Source organism: Penicillium chermesinum (genome assembly GCF_028974085.1).
Source record: "Penicillium chermesinum strain IBT 19713 chromosome Unknown utg000003l:1.0-5111272.0:1.0-5115320.0, whole genome shotgun sequence".
NCBI classification, from domain to species: Eukaryota; Fungi; Ascomycota; class Eurotiomycetes; order Eurotiales; family Aspergillaceae; genus Penicillium; species Penicillium chermesinum.
This window is the reverse complement of record NW_026695313.1, coordinates 1,735,676-1,756,079: the sequence shown is the minus strand read 5'-3', so window position 1 is coordinate 1,756,079 and position 20,404 is coordinate 1,735,676. Positions and strand designations below refer to the sequence as shown.

At 49.3% G+C, this 20,404-nt stretch overlaps 8 protein-coding genes across 8 annotated transcripts; 1 reads left to right on the top strand and 7 right to left on the bottom strand.

The window, feature by feature from the left end:
• Positions 1-197: 197 nt before the first annotated feature.
• On the bottom strand, positions 198-1,526 carry N7468_003556 (mitochondrial 37S ribosomal protein mS45; the record flags this gene model as incomplete). Its single annotated transcript, XM_058472853.1, has 2 exons — positions 198-884; positions 1,077-1,526. The coding sequence occupies 2 exons, from the start codon at positions 1,524-1,526 to the stop codon at positions 198-200; spliced, it is 1,137 nt and encodes a 378-aa protein (XP_058331856.1).
• A 1,612-nt stretch (positions 1,527-3,138) lies between these two features.
• Positions 3,139-4,923, bottom strand: N7468_003555 (uncharacterized protein; the record flags this gene model as incomplete). The annotated part of the gene is made up of 1 exon (XM_058472852.1): positions 3,139-4,923. The coding sequence occupies one exon, from the start codon at positions 4,921-4,923 to the stop codon at positions 3,139-3,141; it is 1,785 nt and encodes a 594-aa protein (XP_058331855.1).
• Positions 4,924-7,090: 2,167 nt separating this feature from the next.
• On the bottom strand, positions 7,091-7,681 carry N7468_003554 (mitochondrial 37S ribosomal protein bS16m; the record flags this gene model as incomplete). Its single annotated transcript, XM_058472851.1, has 3 exons — positions 7,091-7,141; positions 7,278-7,470; positions 7,605-7,681. 3 exons carry the CDS (start codon positions 7,679-7,681, stop codon positions 7,091-7,093), a joined length of 321 nt encoding a protein of 106 aa, XP_058331854.1.
• A 338-nt stretch (positions 7,682-8,019) lies between these two features.
• Positions 8,020-8,956, top strand: N7468_003553 (NADHX epimerase; the record flags this gene model as incomplete). Its single annotated transcript, XM_058472850.1, has 5 exons — positions 8,020-8,031; positions 8,079-8,222; positions 8,278-8,311; positions 8,379-8,473; positions 8,525-8,956. 5 exons carry the CDS (start codon positions 8,020-8,022, stop codon positions 8,954-8,956), a joined length of 717 nt encoding a protein of 238 aa, XP_058331853.1.
• Positions 8,957-9,077: 121 nt separating this feature from the next.
• On the bottom strand, positions 9,078-11,593 carry N7468_003552 (WD repeat PLAP family protein; the record flags this gene model as incomplete). The annotated part of the gene is made up of 3 exons (XM_058472849.1): positions 9,078-10,942; positions 10,998-11,451; positions 11,546-11,593. The coding sequence occupies 3 exons, from the start codon at positions 11,591-11,593 to the stop codon at positions 9,078-9,080; spliced, it is 2,367 nt and encodes a 788-aa protein (XP_058331852.1).
• Positions 11,594-12,268: 675 nt separating this feature from the next.
• On the bottom strand, positions 12,269-12,521 carry N7468_003551 (uncharacterized protein; the record flags this gene model as incomplete). Its single annotated transcript, XM_058472848.1, has 2 exons — positions 12,269-12,385; positions 12,411-12,521. 2 exons carry the CDS (start codon positions 12,519-12,521, stop codon positions 12,269-12,271), a joined length of 228 nt encoding a protein of 75 aa, XP_058331851.1.
• A 1,742-nt stretch (positions 12,522-14,263) lies between these two features.
• On the bottom strand, positions 14,264-14,953 carry N7468_003550 (uncharacterized protein; the record flags this gene model as incomplete). The annotated part of the gene is made up of 1 exon (XM_058472847.1): positions 14,264-14,953. The coding sequence occupies one exon, from the start codon at positions 14,951-14,953 to the stop codon at positions 14,264-14,266; it is 690 nt and encodes a 229-aa protein (XP_058331850.1).
• An 859-nt stretch (positions 14,954-15,812) lies between these two features.
• N7468_003549 (uncharacterized protein) lies at positions 15,813-16,181 on the bottom strand (the record flags this gene model as incomplete). Its single annotated transcript, XM_058472846.1, has 1 exon — positions 15,813-16,181. One exon carries the CDS (start codon positions 16,179-16,181, stop codon positions 15,813-15,815), a length of 369 nt encoding a protein of 122 aa, XP_058331849.1.
• Between the last annotated feature and the right edge of the window lie 4,223 nt (positions 16,182-20,404).

The following is a 20,404-nucleotide window of genomic DNA, read 5'->3' as shown; positions in this document are numbered from 1 at the left end:
TTATGATAGGCCATAGTTGATATTTATGCAATCCGATTTCGAATAGGGGAATCCATATGGTATAGATACAGGGCGAGTAGCTCGCTCTTGAGTTGTACAGCTACTAATACAAATCATCCGACGACTCTGCACGGAGCACAGGCCGAGGAGTAGGACGTTCAAAACACATGGCAGCGCGGGATTCTCACGCCAGATATTTACGCCTCGACGCGCGTAGGAATCTTGGTGACGCCACGCTTGTGGCTCTGGTTGGGCACGCCGTACCGGCGTCCAGGGGCCTTGTGGCTACGGCCATTGGCGCCGGTGGTCTGCTTGCTGAACTCGACGTTCTGGAAGCGGAAGTCGAAGCGGCCCCCCTCAGGTTCAATGTGTCTGATGGAGCGCTCGCGCCAAGCCTCTGCCTTCTCCCGGCGAGACTTCTCGATCTCGTCCTGGCGGGCGATGCGCTTGACGTTGCGCTCAACGATCTGGCGGCGCTCCTCGGGGAAGGCAATGCGATCGAGCTCCATCTTCACCAAGTGTGGGTGGGGAATGCGGGCGTCAGCAGGAAGGAGGACTTCCCGGGCGTTGTCGCCCTTGCCGACCATCTCAATCGCGCCGGGCTTCTTATTCAGAACGTCCTCTGCGAGGTCAGAAGGATGGGAGATAGCCTCCCGTCTCTCGTTCTCAAGGGCGGGGGCGGCGGAGAAGACGCGGCCGGCGTCAACACGCGTAAATGAGCGGGATTCGGGAACGGGGTAGAATATTTGAGCACCTGTGGCTGGGTGCGCGGGGAGGTCATTGATGGGTTCGTGCCAGGCCTGGCGTTCGCCCTTTTCGGCGAGGCGGGTAGTTGGGACCATCTCGTGGACAGCGCGAGCATATGGTAAGGCTAATGGTTTACCCTTTTCGAGATGTCAGCAGTTGTATTGGTCAAAGAATGCGGCTGAAGATAGTTGGGTTTGAGCAATTCAGTAAAAAGGGTATTTTTAACCAGGCTGGCTTAGCCAGTGTCTTAAAGACTAATCGATTTTTTTGTCTCATCATATGCGCTTGGGGTTTCTGGGTGAGGACGGAAACGGAAAAGCTCTTCTTACCTGGGCCCTTTGTCTTTGTTCAAGTTCTACTAATCGCACAACCGCGGCAATGCGCTTCATCTCAACACCGAGCTCAACACTGACGGCACGCACACTCCTCTTCTTCTTTACAACCCGTGTATAGATCTCGTTCCGGAGTTCTTCGCTGAGGATGCTTTCACTGATAAAGTTGTCGTTATGTGGGAATGGTTTGAGATTGGTCTCGTTGAAGTTGCGCGGGTTTGGCAAATAGTTGGTCTCACCCGGCACGTGGTCTTTTAAAGCAGCTCCCTCGGTGTTGAGCCATGCAAACATCTCTCGACGTAGCTTGGTCTGGGGAGCCGACGTGGCCGAGAACTGACGGGAAAGTATTTGCGAAGGACATGAGGAGGGTTGAATTGATGCGGAAGAAGGTGCGAGGTAGGGGAGAAGGATGCTGGACACGCGCCGGCTCTGAACCCGGGGCGGCATTTTGGCCAACTTGAAGCCTCTGTCTTAAGGGGAGGACAAGTCAAGTTTGAAATGGTATGTATTTGAAGAAAATGAGATTCGCAAAAGCAGCGGCTTCAGATAGCCTACGCTGCAATTGATTGGTGATTGTGGAGGAATAGGAGCGGTTGACTGGGAAGAAATTTGTCGGCGGGAAGAGTCGTGGCATCACGTGATGTCCCTTCTCGTACACTACTGAACAAATTACCATATTGGCAACTGAACGGCGCTAGAACCCAAATTTTGAGAGGGTAAACAACCTTGAAATCCTAACTAGGTACTCGAATGTTTGTAGAATGGCAAAAGAAAATAGTCATATGGATGTCCGTTGTATCGTTTAGGTCGCCGAGTCAGCGCATCTATCCGAGCCCCCTGGGCACCACTACCCACCAAAGGGCGACGCTATAATTGCTGGCCCCAGAAATAAGTATGAAATCAAGCTGAGATTAAGAGAGAACATTGGAAGAAACCAAGAGACCAGGATTCGAATGAAAAAGCCCTGATCGCATAGCGTTGACACTAGAAGTTGTACGTGGGAAACTATTGAACCACCACTTGATTATCATTATAATGACGGAGAAGAGCAAGTGTAGAATAAACATCGATGATAGGTTGTCGAAATGCGGGGCCTGAACTTCAAAGCAATTCCAGAAATATTGATCGAAGGAGCGAGCCTGGAGCAATGTGTTTTCAGACATGAAAACTTCAAGTTGCCCGCATAAATGAAAGCCATACATATTCCTCTTTTGCATGAGCGTGTACTGTGGAAGCGACCGAAAAGAATACCCAGATAATACGCGCAAGACCATTCCAGACCGATGCAATGCAGAGACTTAAACACATCGAGGAAAAGTCACATAAAACCCTCTTCGTTACCGGCATAGAAAAGATAGAAAGTTCGAGTAAACACAATAGCAAAATCCATTCCAGTTCACACGTTGAAGATGCATAAACAACAGACAAAAACATTGCAAAATTCAAATAGCTGTTGTAAGGGGAATCACGGTGAAATAGAGACACTGCACATACTTCATTGGCAAGGTAGACACCTGATAAGATGAGTTACCGTAGACAAGGAACTGCACAGGCGAAGGAGACAAATCATAACGTAGACCCAGAAAGCAAGCAACACAAGGGTATGAGGGCGGAGATGAGAAACGCAATGGTCGAACAGAGAAACGCGCAATGAGAGCGCCACGTACCGACCAGAATAAGAGTACAAAGCTGGAAAAATGACCTGTAATGCAATCCTGCCAGTGGGGAAACCACAAATAAAGAATGTGAAGAGAGAGCGCCCGAGTCCCCATGCAAATAAGATAAACAACAATAGACAGATAGAGCGACATGGAAAAGGGATTAAAGCTGGAAAAGGGAGCAAACCGAGTCCCCGAATCAATAAAAGAATAATAACTCCCGAGAGTTATGCAGCCGCCGAATGCTGGATCTAGCTCACGAAACGAAGAGACAACCCACCCCCAATGCGCCAATACCCTAGGACGTTCATCAAACATGCCGGACATTATCTCGATTCTGATGCGATTTGAGGGGACTTAGCGGCCCATCATGTAGTCGGGATAGAAGGAGTTGTAGCCATTCATGTTTGGCCCCGCGCTGTTGCCGGGGGGGTGCCACCAGGAGGTGGCGACATCATCATAGAATTACCTCCGTTGGTCCGAATGCCTAAGCCGGAATTGTGGTTGAATGATTGATGAATCGCATGCGGATTTCCCTGTGCATGCATCGGGTTGCCGTTGCGCATAGGCATAGGCATGGCAAGGCCCGGAGGCGCCGCGAGGCCAGGAGGTGGACCGCTCACGGACGAGAACATATGATTATGGACACCACCCAGACTGCTTCCTCCTGGGGTAACACTAGGGCCAGAGAGAGGATTGGAGGAACTCATACTGCCGGGCTGACCTGATCGGACACCAAGAGGGTTTTTCGAGAAACTGAGACGAATGCCTGTCTTCACGCTGTTGGAGAGTTTGTAACCATACAGCTCATTCAGAGCTTTGCTGGCCATTGCGACCTCGTCAAATTCCACAAAGCACATGGGGCCGTTCTGCTTATTACGGAAGCAAAGCCGCTTATAACCACGCTGCTTGGAGAAAAGGGCTTTCAATTCTTCCTCAGACGTGTCAGGTGGGAGATTGCCCACGTAGAGCGTGTTGCAAGGAGGGTTGAGATCGTTCGGGTTCGCTGCCGGCAGGCTATGACGGGGAGTGTGTTGGCTGCCATAAGGATAGCCGTGGCCGTGATTCACAGCGCCAGGGTAAGCAGAGGAGGGCCCACTTGCGCTCATGCGTTGCCCGCTAGGCCCGTTGCTGGGACCATTGGGACCATAGTTTGGCAAAGGCGGAGAGGACATGTTGGTGGATAAGGATAGACTGCCGAATCGGCCGGTCGGGATCTGGGGGTTGGTCGATCGACGGGACGAAACCGAGGCGGAATGGCCATTCTCTGCGTATCCCACAGGGTCCTTCAGTAGCTCTCCAGTCTCTTCATCAGGATCCTCATCAATCATAGACTTTCCAGTGACGCGTGGCAGATCACCCAAGCCGTTTCCGATCGGAGATTTTGGAGAAAAAAGGTTATGCAAGCGGGATCCCGACTCGGAGGCGGAAGGCAAGCCTTCGCCGATGGCTTGTGAAGAAGGATTGGCCGAAGAGAGGCGCTCCAAGCTCTGGAACGTGCCGTTGAAACGCGAGGACTGACGAGACAACGGACCGTTGGAGGAGCCTCCACCCAATAATCCCCGAGTTGCGGTGTGATCGATCGTGTTGCGACGCGCGTTGACCAGGTTGGATCCGACGGCTCCGGGGTACATTTCGACGACCATGGTCGCATCATTTTTCGAGTTCGGCTTACCATCCAGGAGGGCACGAGCCTCCTCGGCGGCGGGGAGCGTGTTAAAGCGCGCGATCGCGCTTAGGAAACCATCGTCTTCCGGATGGTCAGAGGTCACAAAGTCGGCATCGACAAAGTCCTTGGCGAACAAGAGCATGCTGCGGAGGGCTTCGCGACTAGTATTACGGGGCAGTTTGCGCATGAGAATCGAACCACCGCTGTTGGCACGCCCCAGGCCATTCAGACCCTGGAGGTTGCGATCGGAATCACCCAGTCGCATTCCGTTATCGAAGGAGGAGGATGGACCGAGAGGCGAGAAGGGGTATGTAAAGGTAGGAGTTAAAGAAGCGGGCGCTTGTGAGACAGTCGGGCTATACACGTCGGTCGACATCGCATGCTGATTTGTCGCGGGCGCCTGGGAAGAGAGTGACTGCTGAAGCGGCGAGGAACCAGATGATACAGACTCTGTGCGTTGGGTCGTGCCGAAAGAGCCGGGACTCGTTCGAGTTGACTGGTTCGAGCTGCCGCTCATCCCTCACGAAGTTTCTGAGACAAAGGCCGATATTTGCGACACGGGGATCTTGGAAAAAAAAACCCGAGAAACGCAGTCGCTTTTGGGAAGAGGGAACGTGAAAAGAGCGCGGTGCGCGATGATGCGACAGGAATAGCGACGCGCAATGCACGCAAAGGAACGGCGAAAGGGAAGTTTCAGTTCAGGTCGAGCTGGTAGACGATTTCGCCTCTCATCGGATCTGCGACAGAGCGCGCGCGTGGGAGGGAATTTCCTCGATATTGGAGAGATAGAAGGCGACAGGAATCGAATGGCGCGACCGTAGAAGAATGGATGGATGCAAAAGGATGAAAGGGCCACAGGGGGTGGGGGAGGATTGGGGGGGGCAAAGAAGGTGGAAGGGGGAAGGGGGGAAAGAAGAGAGTCCGGAACGGTCGAGTGCAAGAGCCAGGTGCCAGATCCATGGATCTGCCTTCACGACGCGACTCAACCAGAGGTACGTGTACGATACAGCGCAGCGATGGAGGGAGGGTACCGGCTGCGCGGGTATAGCACAAGGACTATCTCAAGTACCGCCTTACCCAAACGCACCAAAATGACCATACGCGGTAATCCCCTTACCCAGCGCCGTCCTGGGACCCGGCCGCTTGCAGAACGTGGGTGTGGGTAAAGTGCGTGCTCCGAGCTGCAATGGAATGCCCCCGGTTTTTCCTCTCTCAACCCTTGATCAGGGATTTTCTAAGGGCCGTTGTTCTAGAAACGTGCAGCCCCATGGCTATCTGCGGCTCGCCGTTCAACCCCCGAGAATGATAGGGTAGTTTATCACTTCCCTGTCTCAGCAAGGTGATACATGGAGAAAGGTCTGGGGTATAATTTGATTATTGGAGGTTTTAGTACGAGCATCTAGACCAGGGTGAGGAGAACTACTCGAACCCTCGAGGAAGCACTCTCGACTCCCTCGGCGGGGGGTGGCAATGGGCAGGCTTGCAGATGCAAGCCATAAGCTACAGGTTCTGGCGCGGGTTGGCAGCTTCAACGGACTTGCAGCTTCCCGCCCAGAATGAAATGGGCCGATCGGGCTAAACAAACTCCAACCCCTGGGCTTAATGAACCAGTGCTAAGAATCGTGGATCCCCGCTTTCATTATGACTCCCGCAACGGGCATCACGTTCAAGGGGTCCGGGACCCCTTGTTCTCTCTTAAGAACCGAAGCAAGCCAAACATAAAGAGGGCAAGCCCCAATCCACACGATCCAGAAGCGCGATCTTCCCGTATTTCGGCTTTCAAGCATCGTCTTCTAGATGCGTGCCGAGAGACAAAAGTCGCGTCATCCGTGCACGTTAGATCTGGAGAAAGAGCCGAGTCCATGCATCAGGGACGCGTTTACGGAGTACATGAGTAGTATACTGTACACTGGGATCAGGGTGGGACAGTGAGAGTCCCAAGGCCTGTCAGCCTGAGTCCACGGAATTTGCGAACTCAAAAACCGGCGATCCTCCAGGGCCGCCGACCAATTGCCATAGGCTAGTCTGCCTCGTCCGCGCGGATTGGTTGGCCCGTTAAATGGCCCAGGCTTATCGAGTCCCGATGGTTCGTCTGGTTGGGCCGTGGAGACAAGCCGGTTTTCTTTTGAAAGCTCAGCCCAAGTCTCCGGTCCCCTTTGGTGCCTGGTCCCGAGAGCACCGATCATAGGCGCGTCACCTGCGATTCGCGAAATCTTGCGCATGAAGCTGGAAGTCGAGCCTCTAGGGCTTGGATCATGTGATCGATCGGTACAACTTAAGTCGACTCTGCATGAGTGATACGGAAAAGTTTTCCCATAGGCGCGTAGCCTTAGGAGGTCCACTCCGCGGATTGGGTTCGTACATGTTTATGCCTGATCTACTCCGTACTCGTATACTTTTAACATCGAATCTCGGGAATGGGAGTCTTTGATTGTGCCATGGCACGCCGCATATGATACTGTACATAAAGAGTCGGGATGCAGCTGTCCCGATTGCGGCCCAACTAGCAAGAAAACGCCTCAAATGCCGGAACACATAAGAAAAAGAGAATTACATGGAGATGTCGCTGGGATCAGCGTCTCTGGTGGCGGTCGCTTCCAATCAGACATGCTTCGCCTCGTCATGGAGTCCAGGGACCTCGCTTGAGGCCAGGCGCAGGATATCATTTTATAAAGATTGGTCGTTCAAACGTTTTTCTCCAGGTAAGTAGCGGGTTTCGGCTTGACGAGTCCAGCCTGCAGATGGAAGACGAATAGTTAGCCAATGATTCCGGTTGTTCCTGAATGGCAAAGACGGAGCTCGACAAATTGTGTCAAGTTGGAGACGTTAAGGCCGAGTCCATGCCCGAGTCCCAGTAGTCGTATCACATACCATAGTCAACAGCTTCCAGACCGGGTCGCTGGGCTGTGCGCCAACACCCAGCCAGTACCGCGCCCTTGATCGGTCGAGAGCGATCTCCTTATATGGGCGTGCATTGGGGTTCTCATCGTAAAGGTTCGTGGGACGCTTTGGCACGGGGTTGTAAGTGCCAATCACCTCGAGCGGCTTAGCTCCGCGGGCAGATCTATATGCCGATGTCAGTAAAAAAAAGTCTTTGACGGGGAGCCCCGATTGGTTTAGTCGGATGCCTCCAGGAAGCCAGGTCTTGATGCCGATTAGGATGTCGTGTGGACAGCAAAACCAGCACGCACCACGTACCGTGCCTGCGCAACGACGATGTTGTAGAAGGGGCTGTGCTTGTTGCCGAAGCGAGCCAGCCGAATGCGAACAACCATGATGCCGGGTGGGATGTGTTTCGCTATGAAGCTCGCGTAGTCGACCTGATTCCGTCGTAAAATCGACTACCAAAAGTTCAGGGAGAAACGGAAAAATATATATACCGAGGCGGCCTAATCGGGATTAGCGCCGGCGGGGATGATGCAATGAGCATGTATAAGTTACCTGCTGTCGAATACCTTGTTAGACGTAATTACTCCTTCTACCAAGTTCCAATGCTAAGACAAACGGGCAAATTCACAGTGTATACCCAGACATAGATTATTGCATGTTCCGTACCATATTCAGCCGACGCTTTCTATCACCCACGATCCGTCGCTACACAAAGTCATCGACAATGGCGCTCAAGGTATGTCTCCAGATTCGATAGAACGAGATCGTTACTGAGTATCATAGGCAATCTCTGCGAAAGATGCAGCATCTCTCGACAAGGATCTCATGGAGATTGGAGGCTGGTCGCTTGACCAGCTAATGGAGCTCGCAGGCCTCTCTGTTTCTCAAGCTGGCAAGTACCTGGCTGCACCTGAGCTCCAAGACTACGTTCATCCTAATTCATGATTCAGTATGGCGCATGCACCCTCTTAATGCTGGCAAGAATGTCCTTGTAGTCTGTGGGCCTGGTAACAATGGTATGATATTATCGACATCAGTAACCTTGTCTCATCACCCAAGACCTGGTCAATGACTTTTTTGCAGGAGGCGATGGACTGGTAGCAGCCCGACACCTCGCCCAGTACGGCTACAACCCATCCGTATATTACCCCAAGCAAGGCAAAAATGAGCTGTACCAGGTGAGCCCTCGTTCATATAATATCGCAACCCGAGCTAACATTGGTCGTCAGCGCCTGAAAGTACAACTGGAGAATCTCTGTGTCCCATTCATAACCGATTTTGAAGCAGAACTCCAGAAAACAGACTTCCTCGTAGACGCCATCTTCGGCTTCTCCTTTGGCGGGCCTCTCCGTGCCCCGTTTGGCGAAATCGTTTCTCAGATCGAGAAATCGTCTGTGCCAGTCCTAAGCGTCGATGCGCCCAGCTCTTGGGATATCCAAGCCGGACCACCGAAAGAAGGTCCTGGTGCGACGTTTATGCCGAAAGCACTTATCAGCCTGACGGCGCCGAAGCCCTGCGTGCAGTATTACCGCGGTCGCCATTTTATTGGAGGGCGGTTTCTGACTAGGACTATTGCAGAGAAGTATGGGCTGGATTTGCCACAGTACCAGGGCATTGATCAGATTCTAGAGGTGGGAGTTGATGCGGAGGGTCGACTCTAGGCCAGTGCTCTAAGCTAGGTGGTGATACGGGGGTGTCAATTACTAGGAAATGCAAGAGTAAAGAATGGCATCATCATTCTTATGAGCGCTTCTATCTATCTATGGGGGAATCCATCAGCGCCTAATGCTTGAGAGACTGTTGGATTTCGCCAATAACACCCTTCACACGGGGCTCCTTTCCAGAGCTTGAGCCTAATACTCGAGCGAGGACACTGTTGATCTCATAAATCTCCCTCGCAGCGCTTTTGATCTCAGCACCCAGTGCGGTAACGAGGGTACCCAAGGCAACCAGTCCACGGTAGACGGCTTCCGAGTCCCTTTCTCCAGAAACAATCTTTGTGAGCTCTTCGAGAAGTACTAAGCCGTGTTCTGCCGATTCAGGCGCCTGTGCTCGGCCTTCTGAGGTCGAATAGACAGCAAAGTTGATGTAGAGAGTTGTTACAGCAATGGTGAGGTTGCGGTTAGGCGATGCTCCTGCGTTGGCCAGCGCGGACCTCACCGCTGTGAGGATCTGGCCGAAGTGAGCGGCCGCGAGCTTCCGGCCAGCTTCAGTTTCAAAGAGGTTTGCGAAAGTCCGGATAGCAAGCATTGCATTGTTGACGTTCAGGGGTGATTCGAATACTCCACTTGATATCACACCTGAGATGAGGTCGACATCAGGATATTCTGAGGTCGCCGTCACGGGTGAAGCTGCTGCAAGCAACCGCAATAGATCCAGTCCGGGAAGTCTACTTGCGACGGGCCATTCTGTTGCGATTCTGTACACCAGCAGTACTCCCTCCTCAATGATAGGGGATTTGGTAAGGTTTGGAGATTTTTCTAGCTGCTCCGATAGTGCAGTAAGGGCCTGGACCTCATTTGGAGCCAATGCTATCCTTTTCTCACCCTCAGATATAAGCTGCTCATTCAACTCCTTCAGCTTTTTAGTGACAATTTTGAGATTTGCAGATCGGATGGAGAGATAGGTCTTTTGAGGGAGGACTGTGGGACGGGACTCGGGGATTGGCGGTTGCGCATTCTCAGCGGCGGCAGCATCCCCTGGGCGATACCGTCGGTCAGAGCCCCAAGGGTCGGCTCCGGCGGGCGGTTCCTGGGACTGACCGATCGTAGCACCCTGGGTATTCTGTGTGATGAAGTTGGCAACTTGATCCAGATAAGACATAGGCAGCTCGTTGTCTCCAATGAACTTGGTTGCAGCTTCGTAGGGGTTCTGTGAAAGGTTGTAAGGAAGCTTTAATGGTGGCTTGCCGTCTTCGATGTCGACATCAAAGACATAGTCGTAGTCCTGGCCAAGATATTCAGTTTTGCGGCCACTGCTACCAGCTGAGTCCACCACAGTACCGACTGCAATCCATTCTTGGGTCGCAGATGACCAAGTGTGAGCAGTGACACTGCCATCAGTCTCCCGAATCATTTGAACTTGACCTTCCTTGGTGCCAGATTTCTGCTGAAGAAACTCTGGACCAGGAAGTTGTTCTTTATTGACTTGCCCAACTTGCTGTGCTGGAATAGCGGATTCCTTGACAGCCTGGTCGAATATTTGAATAGCTTCTGGTGATGCATGGCGCTCTGGGCTTCTGCTGAAGACACGGGTAATGCGGTCACTAGCACCAGTCACGATATCACCAGTCTCATTACATACAGCAACGCTCCAGACCGAAATTGCAGGGTGTGTGATGGTTTGAACACATTGAGTTCCACTCCACACACGAACTGTTCGGTCTTCTCCAGCACTGACCAATTCGCCAGTTGGGAGTGCTGCGAGCGAATAGACAAAACTTTCATGGCCATGGAGTGAAGCAACCAAGTCACCTTTCAGAGTGTAGAGCCGAATAATTCCATCGTTGCTGGCTGAGGCAAACTGCGCACCAGTAGGACTCGATGATGGGACTTTGCATAGAGCTCGAACCACATCATTGGAGTTCTTCAAACTTCCAATTTGGGTCCCAGCAGTATTAAACATTCTTATCATTTGATCCGCAGAGCCTATTACAATGCCGCATTAGTGTCCTGTTCCTTCTGAGTTGTTTCCGTCTCTTACCAGTGATAATTGTGTCTTTGTCATATGCCAGCACAGCCCAGACACTTCCTTCGTGCCCCTCCAACACCACATCGGCCTCCCATTTGCCTACTTTCCATATACGGGCCGTAGAGTCCCAGCTGCCGCTGACTACCCATGTACTATCCGGGGATACATCCAGTGCGCAGACATTGTGTCCATGTCCCAGAAGCATAGCATCTGCATTGTCGTCGGCGACCTTACCCGGCTGACGAGCTTCGATAATAGTATCCTGTCCACCGGAGAAGACTAGGCCCTCTGGGTATTCAGAAGTAGGTGGGAGGTATGCCAAGCTGTTAATGAAGGCTTGCCCATGAGTTGTTATGGTGTAGTCGTAGGTCGGGGGCGGGGATGAGATGAGCTTCCAAAGGCGAACCGTGGCATCACGAGATGCGGATAGCACGGCATTGGGGTTTGGGAAGGCCACAGCGCGAACCTAGAGCATCTCTATTCAGCCTCATGAATGTGGTGTGCCGCGCACTACCAAGGTGCTCGAAATTCGACATCGGAGAGGAAGGGAGCCATCTTACATCATCGCTATGGCCTTCGAGGGTCGCCGCGAGCTTGAAATCAGGCATACATACAACGGCGCACTGCGACGGGAGAAAGCCGAAGGTATTGATGAGAGAAAGAAGGCAAAAGGATGGTGGAAGCTGGCGATACTGTTGATCACGTACGCAGCGTAATAGACAAGCTGTGGCTACATGAGACCTTGTTGTCTTATTACCTCTGATGATCCCCCGCTGACCCACATTGAAATCACGTGGGCGGTGGAGCAGATAACGAACATGCTAGAATAAAAGAGCTGATAAAGTGCTAATCGAAAGCCCTTAATTGTTCCTACACTGTAAGTATCCACGATGCGCCACGTGCTTCTTGCGTGATTTCGGTGCGCGTGAAGCCGGATATCATCTGGCAGTCGCTATCACCGTCTGCAAGGCCCGGCGGGGCGGGCAAAGCCTCAACCTTAAATCATTGGATTCGAGACGTCTAGCATTACTCAAATTTCGCAGAATCTCCCTCAGAAATATAGACACCATCTAACATCTTAAAAGACTTAGTAGATCTATCACCCAAGGAAAAGACATTTATTCGTCTTCTCTATTAAGTCTAAGATTAGTAGAAAGATTCCACTACAACCTAGTATTTATCCTTAGATATATACATTATTTTTAGGGTCACGCTCTGGGTACATAGATTTGCCTTGTCTCGTATTCCCATATTAATTACGACAACAAAGGAGAATAAATGCTTCAAACCTTGAAAAACTGAAACGAACCAGGGTCTCCGTTTAGAGGCTTCCAGTTCGTTCCGGTCTGGTCTTTATCTGGATTTGAAGGTGTCGACCTCTTGGCCAGCGGGGCATTCAGCTGCACCAAAGAAAAATAAGCATACCGTCAGCATCTGAAGCCAAGAGTTAGAGTCCAGCACCGCCGGCGCCAAGGATCGTATAACAATCTTCGTCATCACCAGAGTAAGAGATAGCTTCTCCGGTACATTGATCATTTTGATAGACTACGATGCAGTACTCGTTTCCAGCTCGAGTAACCAAGGCGCTAATGTTGCTGCGCTGGTCGACATTTGGAATAGATACTCCTTGCACCAGGACGGAACTTAGAAAAAGCCGACGGCTAGGTTGTGGAATGATGCCGAGTACATCCTGATTTGCAGACTTGACTGACGGTAAAAGGTACTCCAAGAGGGTGACGCTGGTTGATATGGGCGTAAGCGGTTCTGAAACGTTGAGACCACTGATCAGAGTTGTCGAAATCGAGACTTTGAAAATCCTCGATGCGTACACGGAAGTCGTGATTTGAATCAGGTACTGGAGTTAAGTACAAGATGTCGTATTCTTTGTCGTGTCGATGCTCAAGGATATCTTGTTGGATACGATCAAAAAAACGGACGTCTAGCGTTCCAGCGATCTGCCTTTGCATTTTTTTGTAAGAAACAGAAACTCAATAAATGAAATATAAAGAAAGATAGTCTAAAGAGCCCGACAGAAAACGTATTGGGGATAGGGCAACTGTTAAATGTTTGATGCGAGGGGTGGTGGTGGCAAAGGTGACGATAGGGCATAATACCAAGTAAAGTTACCAAGGAAAGCTATCTACTTGTTTGAGTATGATTGACCTTAATGAAAATTAAAACGCTAACAAAACCATCAATCTCAACGCTCTTATACCCGTAGAGGTCGCTCCTTCGATACCGGACCTACTGCACAGTCATACGCTGGTCAGCATGAAGATTGAGATTGTACAGTCCTGTTTGACTGCCCAGCCTGCGATAGCCACTAAGAGGCTGCTAATTCGAAAGACTAGAAAACAGTGGAATGACTCATTAGGACCAGGTGACTGTGCATATAATGACATCACAAACAACTTTTTACTGAATCTACTTGAGGGGGTCAGTGGGGCAATTCAGCCTCGTGCGCCGCAAAGTCTGAGAAGACCATGCCGGTGGCCATATCGGGCCTTGGGCCGTGAGTGGACCTAGTAATGGAAATTTGCGACGCCTCCATGCCCGATCTAGTTAGTTAACGTATTCGGTAAACTCTCCGATGGACATCGGAAGGCCACCGCTAAGAAGACCAAAGAAGAGCTTACCAGTCTCCAAGAGTTTATGTGTGAGCTTCTTCGGGCCCTAAGGAGTTGTGATGGGACTTTCGTGCAACATACGCTCGACACTATTCGCGCAGGAGCATCAGAAAACGAGGCTCTCGCCGCAATCCGGCACGCTAAGGCCTATGCGGCTCGCTCCACAAATTTAAGGTGGAGAAGGGAGTGGCGGCTGGCTAATATCTAGTAATATATCTTGTGATTATGTAGCTAGTTATATCAGCATGGTTGCTCAACTAACGTAGCGTGCATTGTGCTAGCGTGGGACGCCAATGCGCCCCACCCTTCAGCAGTACCTGTGGCTTCAAGGCTTTAGCAGGCCTCCAGATGGCTGGATGTCTAGACCGACATGGGATCGTGTCTAGCTTCTGGGACAGTTCTATTGTAGTGCCCAGGAAGAAGTCAAACTTCAAAGCTTTCTTTTCAGATCTGTTATGTGCCGGTCTTTTCAATGTCTGGCCTCCACGCCTGATCATTGAAGGGAGTCTGAAAATTTCTTTTGAGGTGGATGATTTATTCTCATTCAAAACCAAACCCGGAACTAAATACCCAAAATAACCTCTTCCTCTCTCTCTTTGTCTATTTCTGTCTTTAGATAGATACAGCTGCGGGCACCTGACGAGGGGGTTACTATTTATCCTTAGTCCATCCCTGGATATTGATCTCCAATATAACATCGTTAGAGGCTAGACAAATCACAGTATCTTTGGACAACTGTAATAAGACTTCACCGTTGAGCTGCTGTACGTCAATGACCGATTTCCTCGGGCTCGGTTTGAAGCTGTCGGCTGAACACCGTTTGATACCATAGCTTAAGGTTTCATTTTTATTCTCAGAAGTTGATGGGGACTCCAATTCGAGATATATTTCGAAGCATCCTGCAATGTAAAGACGGAAACGGTTGATAGGGCGCACAGAATCATTGAGAAGCTCTCCATCCGCCAAGTAGACGGCCTCGAGGGGACTATGTGAAAGGGCCCCAATGTGAGGTGTTTCGACGAGCGCCAATGAACGGCCGTGTCTGGGTGAATTATCCGACAACTTACAGGACGAGCCAAGGGATATCACTTTGCCCTCGGAGTTCTGGGCAGTGAGATCCGGCTGGCCGACTGTTGTCAAAGAGTCCGATAAGGTAAGCAAGTTGCTTTCATTGGGCCATGGGTAAATCGGCAACTTTCTTTGCGCCAAGCCTTGTGAAATATTGCGTCGAAGTTTCTCAGCTAGATGTTCATTGAATCTTTGCTGGAGGGCTCCAAACACCGGCAAACTTGGAAGTCTCCAGCCAGGATAAAGCCGACCATGGGTCCTTGGAGTATGCATTCGTCCGTATAGCTGAATGAAAGTATCACAAAGAAAGCATGCATCTTTGCTTGAACTAACCACTCGTGGAAATGGCTTTTGGGCTTGTATTTCGCAAAAAGTAACAACCTGGATTTCGGCGTGTATTTTCGACGCTGAAAGTGCCCTTTGGGCATTTTGATATCTGTCACAGGCGGCTTTTTGATCAAGTCTCAGACTTTGGCACAACAGTGGAACGTTTTGTCGGCCCTCGGGCAATCCAAGCTTAGTTAGACACACACATAGGTTCTGAATCTGGCTAGAATGTATCTGGCTTTCAAATGCCTTCTGGGGGAGACTTGCCAGTTGAATTTTCATGTTTCGAACCAGCGGAAATTTTTTAGCTGTTCGATACAATTTTCTGGCGGCTTCCCAGTACCGTGACAGTTTTCTGATGATGTTCAGTAAACTTGATCTTGAAGATGGAGCCATATCTTTTTTCGATATGATGTCTAGTAACTCTTCTAATCGTGGGACTGTCTGATGCAAATGATGAATCCCCTCCACCAGATCACTCAACTCTTCCAGCTTCTGGTGCTTCGACCATCGATCAACCAGATGTATGACTTTGCTAGCTTCTGTTATAAATAAAGTCATTGTGGATGATAGATCCTTGCTGAGAAAGCTTTTGACGCTGGACCTGCCGAATACTAAACATCGCGTCTTCGAGTAGATCCTCGATAGGCTTCCTACTTGCGTTCTGTTCAAGTCGCAACCGGCTGAGTATCCGTAATGAGCACATTGAGATGATTGACATCAAAATTCTTCTTTGAACCCCTGGCTTGTCTATAATGTTTGGAGAACCGTTAGGGTTTATCATTGCATACAAAGCAGACACAAACTAACCGTAGTCGGACTTATTCAGGATCTGGAAAACTTGCTCAAAACTTGCTTTCAGGTTTTGTAAGATATCATCTCCATCCGTGTAGGTTGTCTTGTTAATGGCTAGGATGATATCCAAGGCCGTGCCAGATTGGCTCTCTCTCACGCAGACCGCTGGAATATATTCCCGTCCATCTTTAGTTTTAGCCATAAAAGCGAGAATTTCAGTCAGTCCACGCTCCTTAGAAAATGGCAAAACATATTTCTGGCTGGTTGGCAAGATATTGTTCGTATTGCGAACGACCGGGGCAGGAACCTGGTGAAAGAAGGAGCTTAGAGCGATATATTCGGCACATGCTGTTCTGAAATTCAGGTTTATTTGAGACATGGGGACAAGTGGAGAAAGGTGCCTTCGTAAGGGCGGGGAGTCGTGAAGGGGATGGGGTTATCTGGACTTATCAGCCTGCGGGGCATCTGCATATTTCCACATCTCAGATGTAAGCTAGAGTTTACGTGTTAGGCTACGGGCACAATAAGACATAAATACCGGTACGAGCAAATACCAGTCTCTTTCCGGTAGTTTCTTCTATTTACCTTTCAATTTTGCATTGGCCGTCAACGATGAATTCCTCGCTGTCGATTTAGTCCACTGTGTTTGCTTTCAGTGAACTTGGCAGCTCACCCGAGTCTTCCTTCTCAAGAGACAGGAGACAAAGCAGGTCAGAGTTGAAAGGTTGAAGGACGCCCAAGGCTCCTCTGTGCCTTTTTTCGAACAGTTGAGGGATTTTGCGATTTAGCAAGACAAGGGCCTTGTCTTTTCTTTCGCTACAGTATATAATTATGCGGCCTATAATCAAATTCATTCCCATAATTCCGCCCTTTCCACCAACGCAAACGTCGTGTCTGGGATCTGAGCCGGAAACTGCAGAAAAGGGAGGACAATTTCGGCCGCTCCAATACTCAGCAAGTACAGTCACCATAACCAGACAACAACATCAATCACATCACTCTAGAGAATATAGGCTTATCTTTCTTACTATCTGTCTATTCTGTGTAACACATTACCATATGCTCTAGACTTTAGGGTTAGGACATCATACAGTCACGATCAAACAGACATTGACCAGTAAAAAGACGTACCTGCCATATAACTTGTCCGGCATAAGCTCTATGCACGAGAAGGGGCTTTCTTAACACCGAGATCTCACTATCACTATCCAGACCCACGAGCTTCCAACCACGAACTGCGGACATTCCTACTCTATTATAGATACAGCACCATAATTGTAGTATATTATATCACATTTTCTACACAGTTTTGTACCTATCCGGCCATACATGCGTGCATAAAAGTGCCTACTCCATGTATCGTTATTAGTGCTGGTGATGCGCTGTTGCACGCCGTGGCCCTGAAATGAAACAAGTACGAGAAGGAAATCATATAAATTGCCATTGGTTGGGTAGTTGCATTTATCTAACATAAAACTATCAGTCATCGTAAGCCGTGCGCGGCCCTCCCCTCGCGCAATAAGACTCAGGCACTTGGCCACTTTCTCTCGGTCTTTCATTGATTCGAGCCAAGCTGTATATCTGGGATGGGTTTCTTTCAGCTCATCTGCTCGGCCCAACTCTTGAAGCAATCCTTCGCCTATAACAGCCCAAGTGACGAATGATAAATCCGCATACGTACACTTGTTCCCTACGAGCCAACCTGTACCATTCCGTGTTAACCCTTTGTCCAAGACCCCGAAATACTCGGACGATCTCGTTAACATAACGCTCTGTGGCAGAAGGAAGTTTCTCTGGATGGAAGCGAGCAAACCAGGTTGCTTGGCCGAAGTAGGGACCTTGGCCTGTCGATAACTTTAGCCTCACTAACATACGTCTAGATGTGGTTCATTATTACCGGAAGACTGGAAAGATAGCCACTGCTGGCAAAGATAATTTTCTTGGCTTTGTGCATAAGAGAGGATGCCCGTTTTATCGTACTTTTCAATCAGATAAATGATGATCGCAGCACTCTAGGAAAAGATCTTTGTCAACTTCGTAATTATCATGGGTTTTCAAATACAGGAACATGCTTACCTCCCAGAGCGTAATGCCAGTATTTGGATCCTGAATAGTAGGGAGGCGCCCGTTGGGATTGATCGCTAGATAATCAGGCCGCTTGACATCGGCGAACTCAACTAGCTGTAGGTCATAAGGGAGGCCTAGTTCTTCAAGAATTATGCAGACTTTCCTTCACTGGATGTCAATATATCTTGGTTCACAATGTCTGAGTTCAAGAACTAACCAGGGGTTGGGGCCACCCCAGTGACCCCATAACTTAATCGGTTGAATAGACATTCGGACCAGGGCAGACGGGTTGAGCTTTTGATGAATTATGGAGCACAGGGAAAACTTCATGAGATAGGAGAATTCGAATCTGCTGTTAACGGGGACTGGTTAGCTTCTCATATAGAGCGAGTAACTACAACACATGTTCGGTAAGCTCGGTATCTGTTAAGAATCTTTTTTCCCTATTGTAGTTTATTGGTCAAGGTATATGATACCAATATAAGAACTGTCCATTAAACCGCTTCTCCCCACCACTCTCTATACTCGAATAAGTTTAGTTTGCGAGAAATCTAGCGCAAAGCTCGTCGGAAAGTCCAAGCTCAGCTATCCGCAAGGATCGGGATTAGTGCCACCTGATGCGAGAATTTTAGCGCGGAGCCACCAGCTCCACGGCCGATAACATAATATCCCCGCATTCTCCGATTGTGAAATCCTACCGAGAGACTTATCGGAAAGTCTTAGAATTATTAATTTGGAATGAATTATTGATTCGTAATAATGGTTAACCCCGGCCATGCAAGCAAATGTTGTACGACCTGCAAGCTTAGGAAGATTCTATGTGACTTGACCCGCCCTTTCTGTGGAAATTGCACGAAAACAGGAAGAGTCTGCCTAGGAGGACGAAGGGCAAGAAAAAGGGAAAACAATATTACACAATTCTGCCATCACCGTGTCAACCCAGCAAATATCACACGCCTATTCTTTGTCGGTGTCTACAAATTATGACAGGTCACAACAGATTGAGACATCGACAGTTGCAGCTTCGTTGCTAGAAGCACTGCTTACCACCACCGGCCAAAGCCTACCGAACAATCCCAGATCTCCATCTTTATTTAGCATCGTGACCACGACACAAGGCCCAGATTTTAGGGCAGTATATCCCGTGAGGATGATAAGGAGGTGTCTTCACTCACTGCGCCAGCCCATTCAATATTCAGAGGATAGAAAAGCACTACTCACTGAGTACGGCACTGCAACCAGTTACCTAAAGGATACGCTGGTGGCTTCACCATACTCAGCGTCCCTTGGTAGCTCGGCTTTTCTTTTCTCAATATATGAGGTATGATCAACTTAGGTCCTGCTAAGATCAATCATATTAATCTCGGAGTTAGATGATCGTTAATATCGAAGCAGAGGACAGAACATGGCAGATTCATTTGGATGGGCTTTTAGGCATTCTAGAAAAGCCACTTTGTGCTCAAGATTCCGTGCTCACTGATGTATCTGATCCTCTGCGCGTCGCCATTCAAATTTCAAAATTTGCAGGTAATGCCTTTGGATCATTTGCGACACATAACATGAATAGTCTCGACAAAGGCTTCCTTATATTAGACATCGCCATGCTTTGCCTGCGTCCCCTGGCATCTGCGATTAATAATTTGCTTCAGGAAGCAACTCCTCGAAAAATAGACATACAAAAGCTTCGAGCCTTTCTCCGACAGATTCAAAAGAACCTAAAATTATTTCCACACCTATGTCCAAATCCAGATCTGGATATTTCCAAGGTTTCTTCTCGCGACAGATTGATGAATGTAAGTTCACTTTGAACATGCATCTCAACATCTATTGACGCCGCCTTACTAGGTGGTTCTATTAGTCCGATGGAATGATTACCAGTGTCTTCAGCTCATCACAGCCGCGTTACTTGTCTTGACAGGTAGCTGTCTTCATTCTGGCAGGAACTATGAAGGAACGAAGGAATATTCCATACTTTCGGGCATAACGCACCAAGCAGTGGAAAACATATGTTCCGCCGTCGCTACGATTCTCGAACCAGGTCCAAACCGGATAAAAGATCAACACAATGAAGAGATGGGCCATCTTACCAGGGGTTTATTGGTATTATGGCCTTTATTTTGCGCTTTTAAAACACTGAAACCATCGCAACTGCAGTATGATTGGATTCGAAAAACACTATGGTCGGTTGGAGCGCATGCATTCATTCCTCAGGCTTCGGCATTGGTACGCATGTATCTTTGAAAAGACAAATTGAGTGGGATCTAATCTTTACAGGCGATTTCACAGTGTCAGAATACAAAGTGGACGGACATACTAGCTGGACTACTTTTAGTACGCGTGGCTCTTTCGAAGGAGGTACTCGACCTCTTTAATCAATGCGTGATGGGATAGCCTGATCGTGCTTTGCACACGTAGCAAAGTTAGGAGAACATGAGCGTAGGTAGCAGATCGGAAATCCTTACTGGATGAGATGTTATGTCAAGGGGCTGCTTTGCACGGAACAGTAAAAGTATAAAAGTAGTACTAGGCAAGGGA